The sequence below is a fragment of the Argiope bruennichi genome, chromosome X1, assembly GCF_947563725.1.
Source record: "Argiope bruennichi chromosome X1, qqArgBrue1.1, whole genome shotgun sequence".
NCBI lineage: Eukaryota > Metazoa > Arthropoda > Arachnida > Araneae > Araneidae > Argiope > Argiope bruennichi.
This window is the reverse complement of record NC_079162.1, coordinates 94,268,339-94,283,324: the sequence shown is the minus strand read 5'-3', so window position 1 is coordinate 94,283,324 and position 14,986 is coordinate 94,268,339. Positions and strand designations below refer to the sequence as shown.

Genomic DNA, 14,986 nt, shown 5'->3' with positions numbered 1-14,986 from the left:
CGTCCTTCATATCTGATCATGATTCAAAATTACGAGGTCTGCCCGTAATAGCTGTCGCTTGGCTTCAAAAGAATATGAAAGGAGAAAAAAAAATCAGTACCATATATTTGATTTGTAGTAGCTTGGCTTGAGTCTGTAGATAACTTTAATTTGTTGTCTAATCTGTAGTATTATCATTCCCAGATGGAACCAGAGAATAAATGTAGAATTATAGTTAATTTAAGGAAGCAGTTTCTAATTTAATTTAAAACTTGCTCCCTTTGGTTGGTTTCATTAAGAAGTAAAAGAAATAACACTGCAATTCGAGATTGATGAGTCTTTATTGATGATATGACAGAAAGCCAGGGGAAAAAATTCCCTCCTTCCATTCCAGACTCATTCTGGCATCGTAGTTTTAAAAAAAAAAGCCAGTTTTGTGCGGAGCCATTTCGCCAGTGAGACATTTATCAAGTAAGACCAAATGAACAAACCAAGATATAGTTTTATGTCCCACATATCATTTTAGCTCATGTAAACGGAGGAAATGTCATGTCTCTGACTTTTCCTATCCTAAAACAAGCATAATTCTTTTAAGCATCTTTGATTTCAACGTAAGGCGTGTTTCTGTAACGTAATTCTGAGCAGAATCATTATGGGATAAAAAGTAGTAAGGAGTATTTGGCTAGAAAATGCAGACAGATAGCATAAAGTCGACCACAATAGCATTAAGATCACTAGATCAAAAGCAATCAAGTTAATAAATAATCAATTGATGGATCAGCTAACCATAAAAATATCTGGAAAAAGTTAAAAGAATATTTCAGATTGATTTGTTTTGTGAGTTATTAATTTGTATTCAAATTAGTAAAACTCCTTGCTAAAATTAATAAAAATTATTTTATAGATAATCGCTGGAAAAAAAACTACATAAAAGGGAGTATAAAGACATCTGGAAATTCAGGCAACTTCTTTACTAATATTGATTTAATGATGATTACGTTCTTTATAGATTTTCAGTGAATTGTCAAAAATTAAATTAAAAATAACTCCAATATCGCATAAATTTCGTTTTTATATTTTCTCATTATTTTTCCTATTCAATGAGCTATAAAAATAATTGCTATCTAAATATCTTTTAAGATTTTTAAAATTAAATCTAGTAACATCTTTCACAATCGTCATTGTCGAAAATAATAGTTTGTTTATTGTTTTAATTTCTTTCTTTCGTAGTTCTTACTCAAACAACTACCGAACCGGAAAAGTCCTTCTTCTTCTGGTGTTTTTCTTTATTGATTACTCTTTCAAATATCTCAGATGTTTGAAACTTTTTTATTCAAAATTGATGCTTCTTAATTCAAGTGCTCAGTTCTCAAAGTGCTTCTTAATTTACGTGTCTTCATCTCAAACGTAGGGTAGATAAATATAAGGTATTCGACATGAAAGTTATGGTATATTGTCACGTAGATACTTTAGCGTGGAACGCAATGACACACACAAGAAGTAGAGCTAAACTAATTTATTAACTCAATTCTCAACTGAGAACACAGTGACTGACAAATCTTCTGCTTTTATACTAGCAGGGAAAGTTCCAGAATACTTTTCTGGAGACAGTAAGAAAAGTCCAGAACACTTGTCAGGTAAAATAAAGAAATGTCCAGAATCTTCTGGAACATGAAATAAAGGGAAACATAAAATCAAGGAATTAAATATTCACATGAACTGTGAATTGCACTGTCTCTAGCGAGATTCGAATTTACAATCTCTTGATTATGAAATCAGTGCTATGACCATTCGACCATGGACAGTCGACTGCCTTTTTTCAATGCGGCAGTATTATTACAGAACTACCCCTTAGAATTTTTTTAAAAAAATATTTAAATAGAAAGAACATCTCACCAAGTTTTAATATAAGTAATTTCGGTGAATGTCTAAAGGTAATCCAATTCTTTCCAAATGTTTCATAGCATATCAAGAATCATTAGCCGATTTGCTTGATGATATGCGTCTTCAACTCGTTGAGTGTTTCAATTTTTGTTCATCTGTAACGTATTTAATAAAACTCCAAACAAAAAAAGTCTTCAGAAGTCAAATCCGATTATTTCTGTAGCCAGGCAGTTGGGCCCCTTCTTCCAATCAAATTTCCAGAAAATGTCATATTCAAAATCGCGGTAACGTGTCTGTGATATCATAATGGAGTTCCATCCTGTGGGAACAGGAAACCAGCGTTTAACAGCAAAGTTACTTTACTAATGAAATCTTATCTTTACTAATAAAACTAAAAATAAATGAAAAAAAGTATTTAAATGAATTTTAATTAATTAAAATTAAATTAAAAATAAATCTTTTCTAAAGCAGCTCTTTGAACAGGTATTTTCCTTCCTGCCGATTACTGATTACTTTACACATGTATTTTTTAACAGTCTAGAGCCAAAAAATCTCGGAGGGGTTTCCAGTCCACGGTGGAACAGTCAGTTATATTCTTATGGGTAGTTCTGTAATAAGGGGCCATAATTTTTAGATACTAATAGTCTGGGCACCCAGAGCATAATGGTCAGAAAATAACTTTCCCTCTTTGGGAGCTTCTGCAACTAAAACCAATGAACGAAATAAAACTACATTTTATGTATAGAGTGTTGAGGTCATACAAAGATAGATCCTGAATAATAATAATGAAATTCACCGATAAAAGAGATTTTAGCACTGATGGAACTGAAAATGTATCAATAATTACAATGGTCAGAAAAAAAATAGATTATGCAAAATTTCATTTATTTTTCGAGCGGTAAAAGCTGCGTAGATGGGAATCTTAATCATTATGCAACTCGCAGAAAATATGTATTAAGCAACTCTCAGAATCTTTTATTAAGCAATATAAAAGTCGCCAAAGCTAAGTGCAACATTTTCACTGTGTGAACCTTCCCGGTATAAAAGATATGACATCGTCATTTGGGAGGAAAGCTTTTTTTTTTCTTGCAGCATTTATTTTCTTTAACTTTCCATAATCTGCATATAAGATTTTGTTTATTCCGTTCTTTAATTTAGCAGTAAATGCTTCCCAACAAGGAAGCTTTAAACAGGTAGGCCTATTCTGTGACCATTCTACTTGCTTTTGACCATTTTGTCAATATTAGTAAGAAAAGTCATTTAACAAGTTACCTTGATGAAGAAATTTCATTATAATTTATTATAAACATTACTAAATAACTTTCGTCGTTAATTATCAAATATTTTATTCATGAGTTTCGTTTTCTTATGGAAATGTTTGCTTAGAAGTCGGGAAAAATATTTTGAGTCAAAACTTTATCAACATTCGGAAAAGTTTAAGAAGTTTGTGGAATGGAGTTTTTGATTGCAGTTTAATAAATCTAACATACGAATAATGAAATATTCGTAATATATAAAAGAATGAGCCTCGCAAGCAGTAAGAAATAATCCCAGAAGTAATGTAATTAATAAAAATGTTTCCTTTTCTTTCTTCTTTTTTTACCACGAGGTTTAACTTATTATTGCGAGAAAGAAAGTGCTCATTATATTTCACTTATGCAGCCTTAATTCGAAAGAAATTTAATCAAAATCTTTAGAGTAATAAAAATGCAGAAAGATTACTTTTACATACTGAATTACAGATAATTATTAAATTATTATTGGTACAATGGCGTAGCAAGAGTCAATTCTACGCCTCGCATCGTATTTTATTTTTCCCCTGGTGCCATTTGATTTTAGATACTTGGAAAATAAATTATAATATTTTGTACTTGTAGCGTCCGCTATGACAGGCCTGAGGACATCAGTGCCACCCTTGCACACCTCTCATTATACTATTATATAAGTCGAACATCTGAATATCGTAATCACAAAGATATTTATCTTGAGAGGTTCACTAGGGAAATTCCATAGATATATCAATCAATAAGGAGTTTGAAATATAGATTAAAAAATGATCAATTTAGTCCAAACATTTCTATCAAGAAATGAATGGACTATTAGAATGTGCAATTCTTATTTTTTCCGATATTGAAATTTTATGCCTCTTTCATTCTTTTAATAAAAACTTATCTTCTTTGTTTGGAAATTTTACTTACTTATCATCTCTGTAACTAATTCTTAAAGAGCATTATTTTATTTCCATCATTTCATAACGCACAATATATTAAAAAACTGTCACAAACTTAAAAGAAGTGTAATTATAAGATCAGTAAGAGAAGGCAGTTGTTTATCAAGTTATGATATATTACGTGTTGACTTCATTAACTATCTAATTTTTTTTCAATTGGCGCTATTTTTGTAACCGCATAGTAACTTCTTTTATTCCTCTTGGCGTATTTACATCAGAAACACACTCTCCTACCGGAAAGCATTTTTAAATGCCTAGAAGATGGACGTTATAAGGCTCGAGAAAAAGCAATTAAATATTAATAAAGATAAGAATAACAATTAAATATTAAAAATTACGGTGATTAATGAATCTAAAATGCATTAATCAAAAAGAAAAGATGATTGAAATAAAGTTACAAAAAATAATAATTTGGGAAATAAATTTCTCAAGACAATAATAAAGTTCTCCTTATAAATCAATAATAATATCATCGGTTCGGTGATGAAAATGACCAAGCAGAAAAAAAAAAAAAGAAAAAAAAGAAGAAAAAAAGAGGGGAAAAAAAAGAAAAGAAAGAAAGAAAGAAAAACGAGTAAATATGTTCTTGTTGATTTAAAATGTCATTTCTGGAACAGAAAATATCATATATATAAATGTCTCGTCAGTATACAATAAATACTGTACGAATATTGATATGCATAATTTTTAGTTTCTCATATAAAAAGTATACGGGGGGAAAGTATTGTAATTGTCAAAAACTGGAACTGGAGAATTTGACGAAACTTCGTGTTTCAGACCTCTTAGAGTCCGAAAAATATATTTTCGGCATCATATCTGTCTGTGAATATGATAATTCAAAAACGATTTTAGCTAGATTGCTGCAATTCGGTATGTGGAATTAGGATTAAATTTGTACATTTCTATTAAAAATTTTGATTGAAATTCATTCAAAAGCTTATCTGTCCGGCTGTCTAAAAATAGTAACTACGTAACATAAAAGGCTAGATAAATAAAATTTGATGCCCAGATTTAGATTTTATATGCCGATAGGTATCAAATTTGAAACCAAATCCGTCAAAAGATTGATTATCTGTTGGTTAGTTCTTTCTTAGGCATGTAAAAGTGGTCATTCAAAAACGCCGGTACTTATTTATATATGAAATTTGGAATATGAGCTTATGAATAAAATTGTATGTCAAATATTGGATTTAGTTGGTCGGAAAAAAGGTAAGTTAAAACACACATTCGATTTCTTGGCACTTGCTTATATAAAAGTATATCGGCAATAAATTGCCAGAAAAAAACACCGTAAGCTAAATTCAATAAAAGCGTTAAATTCATGCCAAAAATCGATCTTAACAGGTATTACTCGCCAGTGACATGCAGTAAATACATAAGTGCTGGGTTTTAATAATAAATACATAATTGCTGGTACAACTCTCTTGAGTGTAACAACAAAAATCTAGCACTCGTGGCTTTCACGACTTTGCCTAAGGTCCACAATTTTATCCAAGGGGAGGGGATAACCCCTTTATTAGAATAAAAATGCGTAAAAGGAGGGGGAGGGGGCATTATACAGCTATTTTTTCTGCTCCAGTTATGACATTTTAAAAGAACAAGAACACATTAATCCATTTTTCTTTTTCTTTTGACTTAACCCATATTTAGTAGTACACCTACGATATTAGTTTAATGTTTCCAAAATAGAAAGTATTGTATTCTAGAGAGTAAGGAAATATTTACATGAGTGAGCTAGATTTCTAATAATTTTATAACATCCTGCAAAATAACTAATGATTAAGATTTATTGTTTCGAAGTTGCGCCTGATTGGCATTGTAGATATCGATAATAAAAAAAAATTAGGCATTATATGGAAAAGGTGTCGTGGATTCTGTATATCTTATTCTCTTTCTTTAAAAGTGATTTTATTCTAATACGATATTTGTGAACATGCTGTTAAAATTACAGTTAAAATGAAAAATACAACGAAGTCCAGAAAGAAAGTCCAGCAAGCCAAATGCTCCACACAAATTTAATTTTGAATTCCTTTAGACATTTTAAAGAAGGGGGAAAAAAAGACATGATGCCGCCGAACGACATAAGATGTTTGTGTAATCCAATGTTAGATGAGATATATTTTCCTTTTCTGCCAAAGACACTACACAAATTTAAATCATGATTCCAATGGGCATCTTGAAGAAGACGAAAAAATATATAGACATGACGTCCGGTAAAAGAAAAAAAAACACGAAACATAAAACGTCGGTGTAATTCAGTTTAAAAGAAATATACATTTGATACCACATTGCTGTGTATTGAATTGAAAAATTAAATGCTGTACAGTAATCAAACTTTTATAAAAAATCTCTGAAGTTAAAAAAAGGGGGTGGAGCAGGGAGAGATCCTAGACACAGAATTTTTTGCCCGAGTCGGCATTTGCGAGCTTAGTTAAGTGACAATCTTTTAAGCGAGAAGCGTTTAACTCTCCATTCAAAACAATGATATTTCGAATGTAAGCAAACAAAAAACAAACTACGAAAAGGAAGAAGGGAAATAAAAAAGCAAAGGAAAGGGCAATGAAAGATGACACAGATGATCAACTCTTGCAAAGTTTGTGTTTCCATGAGCTTCCGGTACAGGAGGAGGGAAAGGAGGACCCTTCATTAGACGTACACCCCAGATGGCCTGATAGGCTTCACTGGCGCCAAATGGATTCCCACCCCCTAATTATCCCTTTGAATCAGATCTAAAGGATAAGGTCAACGCCAAAGACCACTTAGATTAGCACTTACGAGCTTTTAAAAATAATATCCGCTTAGAAAAGACTGTCGGAAAGTTCTCAGAAAGAGGGGGAAAAGGTGCCCAGTTCTTCATCTGCTTTTCTCCCCTTCTTGTGATTCTTATTTGTTTAGCGAGAAAAGAAACCAGCAATGAAGCTATTCAATCATTGTGAGTTAAGATAGCAGAGGGAAGTTCTTGTTGCGCAACAAAGGAGCGCGACTCATTTCGAATAACAAAATAATGATATTTTTTGCATTCTTTACTTCCCACAACAAATAACTACATGTACAGAACATTTATTTTACCTTTTTTTCAAGCAAGCAGATATAAAACTTATTTTCGCTAAACATCTAGCTACAGCATAGCTTCTTGCGACAACCGTTTTTCAAAAATTTTATAAATATAATAATAATATAAATTTAAAAATAAATATAATTTTTTAAAAATATTGAAAGCACATTTTTAGTAGAGTACTAAACAGTAGAATTTTTTAATTATTTTTTTTTTTTTTTTTTTTTTTTTACTTTTCAACCTTGAAATTTATTATTTTCCGAACTCGCTACCAGGTGGTGCCACTGACAGGAATAAAAAAAATTTAACTAAATAACTGAATAACTAACAATTAAGTTTTGAAAATATAAAAATAGTACATTATTATCAGTAATGCGCAAGTGTTAAAAATCTGAATCCTCTAACACTTCAGAAAGCGAAAGAAAAATCAAGTACGAAATTCAATTTATAGAAACACGAAACAAGTCAAATTGCATAAGAGTGTTTAATGAAACATGAGTTAACAATAAATTAAAAGAAATTCAATGTTTGTCTTGCTTCAATTATAGACAATTTTAGATTCAATTTTTATTGTAACAATATTTGTTTTGCTAAATGAATTAAGACAATTCAGTTTTACGTATATAAAACTGTTAACAACTATAAATACTGCTTTAACAAATATGAAAGCCTTTAACTAGAATAATGTGTGCCGTATTAGAAACATGACTGGAAATTTGATACTTCCATGGTCAAAAGAAACCGATTCCCAATAAAATAATTGAGGAGCAAGAAAAAAAAAAGACCTATTATATGATTAATAAATTAATGAATTTTACTTCGGCAAAGTAGTGCATTTTGATATTTAAAATCATAATTAATAATTTTTTTGTTAAAAATTAAATTAAAAGCAATGCAATAAATTTTTAAGTTCCCTTGATCAATGGTTGCTTTTCAACAGCTTGATCAACGGTATCTTTGCTGCTGTTTCCATTTGCGGGACTCAGCCCATTCTGACTGATTAAAACTTTAATAAAAACAAGTCCTTTTGATTTGCTTTATCAACAATTAAAATGGTATACCTTTTCAAAATAATAAATTTAAATTTAATTCCATTTAAATTTTTTTTTTTTAATTTCAATGAATTTTGGTAATCCCAAATATTTTTGCATTTTTATTCATTTTGTGAGGCATTTCAAAAATTCTTACAATGATATGCATCAGTTTCGAATATATAAAATAAAATAAAATAAACTTCATTTATTTCATGTTTGCGAAGGTGGAATTTTTTAATTGTTTTTTTAAATTTAATTTTGATGTTCTAAAGTTCACAAATTTTTAACTTGTCTGTTCGCAATGATAATTTAATATTTACAGAATTTTTTTTTTGTCAGCTAATCGATTAATTTAATAAAATTTTGGTTTTATCCTTAAATTTTGGTGGCACCACCTGGTTGTGAATTTAGGATTTCACAGTATTTGCACTTTATTTATTAATTCTACTTATTGTTTATTTATTAATTATTACTTTATTTATTTATATTTCTTATTGCTTATTTATTTATTGTTTATCGTTCATTAAAATTATTAATAAGTAGAAATAAATCTTTATTGCCATTTTCAATTTGCAAATTGTCATTTTCTTTTACTTTACTAAAATTTTAGACTCGGATTTTTGAAAACTAATTTTTTTCGATAAATCAATAAAACAAATAAATTTTTACTTTGGCCTCCACACGTTCAAACTAATCGAGTTTTCACTATTTTCATAGATAAAATAGAAATAGACCAATTTAGGATTGCAATTCTACACTGTCCTTTTCCAACTTTTTCTTCCTATATTCTATTTCGTCGGAAAAATTGCAGCGAAATAAAACTGTAAAATTTCGAGAAATAAGTTTATAATACAGTTCTGAAATCTTAAAAGTCATTGGATGACTATGATTATGAAAGCTGAGGAAGATGGTAGCTGTGTAATATCTATGTAGTTTACAAGACAGATAAATAAGAAAGCTACTGTACTGCGAAATTTAAATGAACCGGATATTTCTATTTCTATCAGTGTCATGATGTTTTAGGACTGTCTCTATTAGAAAGGTTCATGTACACGATAAACAGAACTTACGCAAGTCACTTAAAAGAACACGGCTTTAGTTTCAAACAGTTTGACGGAATCATTGACATGGAGTTATATCTAAACGAGTTATTTGAAAACTAATATAACCAATATTCCTGGCAAACCAGCTGGTCGTCTGTGGGCACTAGCACATAATATAGTAATTTTATAAATCGGGAAAATAATGAGTGATTTTGTTAGCATTAGCCAACAAAAGAAGTCAGCAAGCATGGATAATTCCATATTTCATTTTAGTTTATTTTTTGAAAAAGAACTGAATTGAAAAAAAAAATGAAAATTGACAGCTTCAAATGTCTTTCTACATATCGTATTTTTCAAGTCTAAAAATTGAATTCGTTTAATTGTAAGTTACTGGACATATACATAAGAATTTGAATGAGTCTGTCAAGCTCCATCACAGAGCACAGAATACTGAAAATCGTGTCTGAAAATAAAGGCATTTTTAAACTTCGTAGGCATCGTGTAGGCACACTCTTTATAAATAAATAATTACTTTAAATATAACATATTAACCTAAAATTTTAACAAATAAGCAAGGTCTCTAACAAAGTGGTCCTGATTAGCAATTAAAATTTCGCTCTTTGGAAAAACAGCGCGAAAATTAACATTTCTTTGCTAATGGTTGTTGTCACATATCTAAACCGTAATTAAAGAAAAGCTAACATAGACAATCAGAAATGTCTTTATTACGTACTCATATGTCAGTGCAAGAAAAGTTCAACTTCTCATTATTAAAGAAAGAAAGAAAAACTGTTTTCTTCCTAAAACCTTGTCTGCAAATCGAACTTGAATCCTTTGGCTTGATAGCACCATGCCCTAGCTCCTCAAGAAGTAGGTGGCATTTAATATGATTTTAGGTAACGATTTTTTTAAAACTACGAAGATATACTTTCACGTCTGATTAAAGCATTGAATCTTCCGAAATAATTAAATTCTTCAGTAGGTCTAAATAGCAGCTCGCAAGCTCGAAACATAAAACTAGTATTTCAGAGCATGCAAATAATTCCATTTCAAGATTTTCTGCTGTCTTCAAACACAGCTGGCATAGCACATATTTGTAAATTAAACGAACTCAATTTCTCTCAATTTTGTCTTCAAAACAGATCCACCCTGGTTCTTGATTTTGGCCATCGCGTGTTCCTGATACATAGAAAAATTTATACAAAAAATTTCCCTTTCAAAAAAGAATTAAAATTTGCAAGCGTATAATAATTATATGTAATACGAAATTCTGTATGACTTGCTATGCAATTTTCCAATTTTGTTACATAATTTTATTTTGATTTGGCCACAAAAAATGTTGTAGACATCGAGTTTTCTTCAGTCACAAAATATAAACAAAAGCGTGAAGTGTCGATAGGATCTGAACTTCATGTATGCATTTCGGGCTACGAGAAGACAATCATCAGCGCGAGAAAATGTGGTAAACAGAAAATCCGGACCTCAGATTAAAGCATAAAGAAAGAATACACTAAGAAGACATTGCTTAAACTAATATAGAAATGGCGTGAAAAAACAATAAAAAGATAGATTTTTTTTAAAAATTCATTGAAAGAATCTTTCATTTTTTATTTTATTTTTATTTGCTTATTTTTGCATGAAAATCAGCAATTATGAATATATGTAAAAAGAAATAAAATTATTTATTAATTTATGAGAGTAAAATCCTTCAAGTGAAAATGATAAATATTACATATAACCGTACACAGAAACACTAGCAATAGATGAAACTATAGTTGTATTTGTAGTCAATTTAGTCATGGCTTTGTTGCATAAACAATAATTCAGTTTATCACTTATAATCTCAAATATTAATATTGTTTACCTGACAAATGTGTTCAATTCATATGCATAAATAGAAAATAAAGAAAGAAACTTTCTTGTATACTCTCTAATTAAGATCTTATTCCCTCCACCACCGCATTAAAGGATGGATTTTCGGTAAGGTCCTAAATACTTTGCATGGCATTAGCGAACAATAGTTTCAAAATATAATAGATCTTTGCATGTATCTAACATTTTTACTAAATCTATGGTGTGAATAAGATTCATAAAAGTATATGAATTCTCGCATAAAAGTATGTGAATGATTTAAAAGATTTTTTTTTTTTTTTCAAAAACCGAATGACACCAAAATTTGACAAGGAACAATAGTTGTAGTCACAAGATAACATGCCGAATTTCATTGATTTAAGTCATTCCGTTGATTATTGCGTTTGCATGCATGCGAAAGCACAGACCGACAGATGGCCAATCGCTTGGTTTAAAATTTGATAAATATCTATATTTTAGATGTTAAACCTGTATACCAAATTTTATCTGCCTAACTTTTGCATTTTGTAGTTATCGAGTTATCTTGTACTCGAGCAGCTAGACTAACAGACTTCATGTGAATGGATTTCGTTCAAAATTTAACGGAATTTTACAAATTTAGTCCTTATTCCATATACCAAATTTCAGTAGCCTAGTTAAAGCCATTTTTGAGTTATCGTGTTCACAGAGAGAGAGAGAGAGACAGGCATAGTACCAAAAATGTGTTTTTTGAACACAGTGAAGTCTGAAGATTCGTCAAAAGCTCGAGTTCGAATGTCTTGACGGTTATAATATTTCGTATGCGAGAAAGTAAAAATGGAAATAGAAGTTGTCGGACAAGATGAATTTTTAAAAATAGATTTTTGTTCCATATTGATTTACAGTGTTGATCGTCTTCTGTAATTTTCAACTTCTATTTTAAATTTTATACCAAAAGTTCTTAAAAAACCTCGATAAAATTGTGAATTGAATTAGAGATTACAATTTGGTTTTGCAAATTCTTGAACTCGGAGTAATACGAGGAAAGTTTGTTATATATCATAACATAGATTTTTTTTTTTTTCATTTTCATTCATTCCTACTTCATGATTTGAATTTATACGAGTACGAATAATTTTTGTTTTCTTTTCGAAATTCATGCTTAGAAATTATTTCCCTAGCTATTAGAATGGATTTTTTACCAGTACAGTTGATCAAAAGGATTTCCTAGTATTTTTCATTGCTCATCAGATTATCATTCAATTTTAAAAAGTGCCTTCTATTAACGTATATTGAAATAATTTGCAAAAGTAGCAATTTCAAATTAAATTGTAAATCATTTTAGTCATTAGTCATTTAATCATTAAAGTCATTCAAACATTTTTTCATTAAATTTGAATCATAATAATCGAAAACGCAGGAGTACGAGAAAAAGCACAAAACATTCGTGAATCGAACTGCACACTTAGTAAATTTTTTCTAAAATATCTACCTTTAATTGTAGCGTGCATGATTCCCAAACAGATAACTGGTCTACTACCAACTCTAGAGAAGATGAATTTAATGCTAATTTCAATACAAAAAGCAAAATTGAAATATTTCAATACAAAAAAAGTTATTCTTACTTTAGTCTGAATAACACACACAATGATGAAGTGGAGTGTAATTTCTAACTTTCCTGAAAAATCACTGTTCTTGCTTTGGGAACCAATCAAATGTTAATAACTGTTAGCAGAAGCTGTCATCATGTTTAAAGTTGAACAAGTAATTATTGGGCTTCTTTCTGTAGAAGGAAGACTGTTTTTTTATGTAATCAAATTGCAAGTTAAAAATTTTATTAATATGTAGGTGGAATTTTTGTAAATATTTCTAATATTTAGTCAAGAAGCAATGACATCAAATAAAAGAATAGATAGTCATTATTGTGTTGCAGGAATGTGGTCCTTCCTATGCTGAAATTGCAAGACAAGGGTTCAGGGATTACATCTTAATTCCGAAAGTTTTGTTTACGATATCAGGAGACAAATTCAATAAAATACAAAGCAGGAAATAGCTGAAAAAGGTGCACCACATCTGTTGATGACAGAAGAATAAAAAGACTATGTCTCCAAGATAGAAGAATGTCATCAGCGATCATCAGAAGTCAATTGAATGATGCTGGCATTTATGTCAGTTCATACATAATTTTGAGACCCTGAGTAATTTATGAGGCTTCTCTTTTTATAGATTTTTAAATTTAGTTTCACTTTTCAACACATTTTTAACTTGATCAACATATTAATGATTTATTTGAAATTAATACTTTATTTTAGTAGCTTTGTGAAAATGCATAAGTTTTTATTTATTTATAAGACTAAACGGTATCTACGTTTGTAATACATTGTATGATGTAAGCATACTCTGGCTGTTGATAAATACAATAATAAGTAAATATAAGAATAAATATAGGAAACTGACTAATTACAAAGTGTTAATATTAGCGTAACATCTCCTTTATAAATCTAAAATTAGTATCTTTTACAAATTTACTTATTTGACAACAAGGCTATAACATTTTTTAATCAATCAGCCTGCGGCCCATGTTCAATCAGCAGCTCAAGACAGCTGTTTAGTTGGAAATTCGTCCTTGTATTTATCTAATTCCAGAGGAATGGAAAAAAATGCATTTCTTTTAGATAAGAAATATCTTTCTCTAAATTGAAAATTACGCTTATTTTTTTTATTGGAAATTTCACCAAATTTTTTGCAAGTAATCTCTTAATAACATGCATTTTAACTTGCACTGAAACTTTTTATAAAAGTAGGCTCATTAATCGATATAAAATGTCATTAAAAATATTCTAGATTTCTAATCAAAATTATCCAGAGTCAAAAAAATTTACTTATTTTTTTTCTTCTTATCCTTCTAGGTGTGGTTTCAGAATCGACGAGCTAAATTCCGACGTAATGAGAGAACTATTTTAGCCCAAAGAAATCAACTCCGTCCTCCTCTACCTAGTGTGGAGCAACCTGTTGTACCACGACCCACTGCTATTATACCATGGAAAGCACCTGCCAACTACTGTACTGGACATACTTCGGGGGCTACCCTTCATTACGCTATGCCACCTTTACATGAATATTATCCTGCACATCCCTGAAGTATTATGCTTTAGGAATAGGACTGGAATAAAGAACTACTGAAAACTTTTAGTTGTTGAAGAAAACAAGACCCTGTAAAGTAATTACAGTACATTTGTGTTACATTGTCCCTTTCACGTCTTAAAAGTTGTGTTAAATATTATCAGCAGTCATAAAGAGAGATGGACTTAATCATTTTTACAAATCGAAATACCTAAGGATGCTACAATGTATAAATATTTTCTTTCTGTACACATTGTAAAGATACCATCTTATCTTGCCTTTGACGGAAATACTTCAGAATTGGTCTTACTTAACATCCGCCCAACAGTAGCAAAGAATTCTCATTGTCATCATTTGGTACAGCTTTGGCTTGACAAGCTGTACATACTCAGAAGCATTAAATGTATCATAAGTCTTAAGTAATCAAAAGTTTAATAATTGATCAAAATATCACTAAACACAGACAAAATTATTATATTAATTTTTTATCCATTTCATTCATTAAGTTTCAATATTAATGTAATTGAAGAAAGTAAATTGTTGCATCGCTTCCATGAAAATGAAATACCAAGATTTCTTAAATTTTATGTCAATGTTTCTTAAACTTTCTTTTCTTTTGATTTCATGTGTACATATACAAAGTAAAAAATAAAAATAAAAAAAATGCATTGCTAATTAGTGGTAAATAAAAAAATAATCCATTTTTATCCATGTTTTCTTTATTTTATTGATTGAATATGTTAAATCAAGACAGTTTTACATATTGCAGAATTTGACTGATGCACATACTTTGTTGAACCTTTTTGAA

At 29.8% G+C, this 14,986-nt stretch overlaps 1 protein-coding gene across 1 annotated transcript in view; it reads left to right on the top strand.

The window, feature by feature from the left end:
- LOC129958854 (paired mesoderm homeobox protein 2-like) overlaps positions 1 to 14,745 on the top strand; it is a 33,851-nt gene extending 19,106 nt beyond the window's left edge. The window contains exon 3 of the mRNA XM_056071574.1: positions 13,965 to 14,745. Within this exon, the coding sequence (XP_055927549.1) occupies positions 13,965 to 14,195 (231 nt within the window). The 3' untranslated portion in view covers positions 14,196 to 14,745. The remainder of the gene's footprint in view (positions 1 to 13,964) is intronic.
- Positions 14,746 to 14,986: the final 241 nt, after the last annotated feature.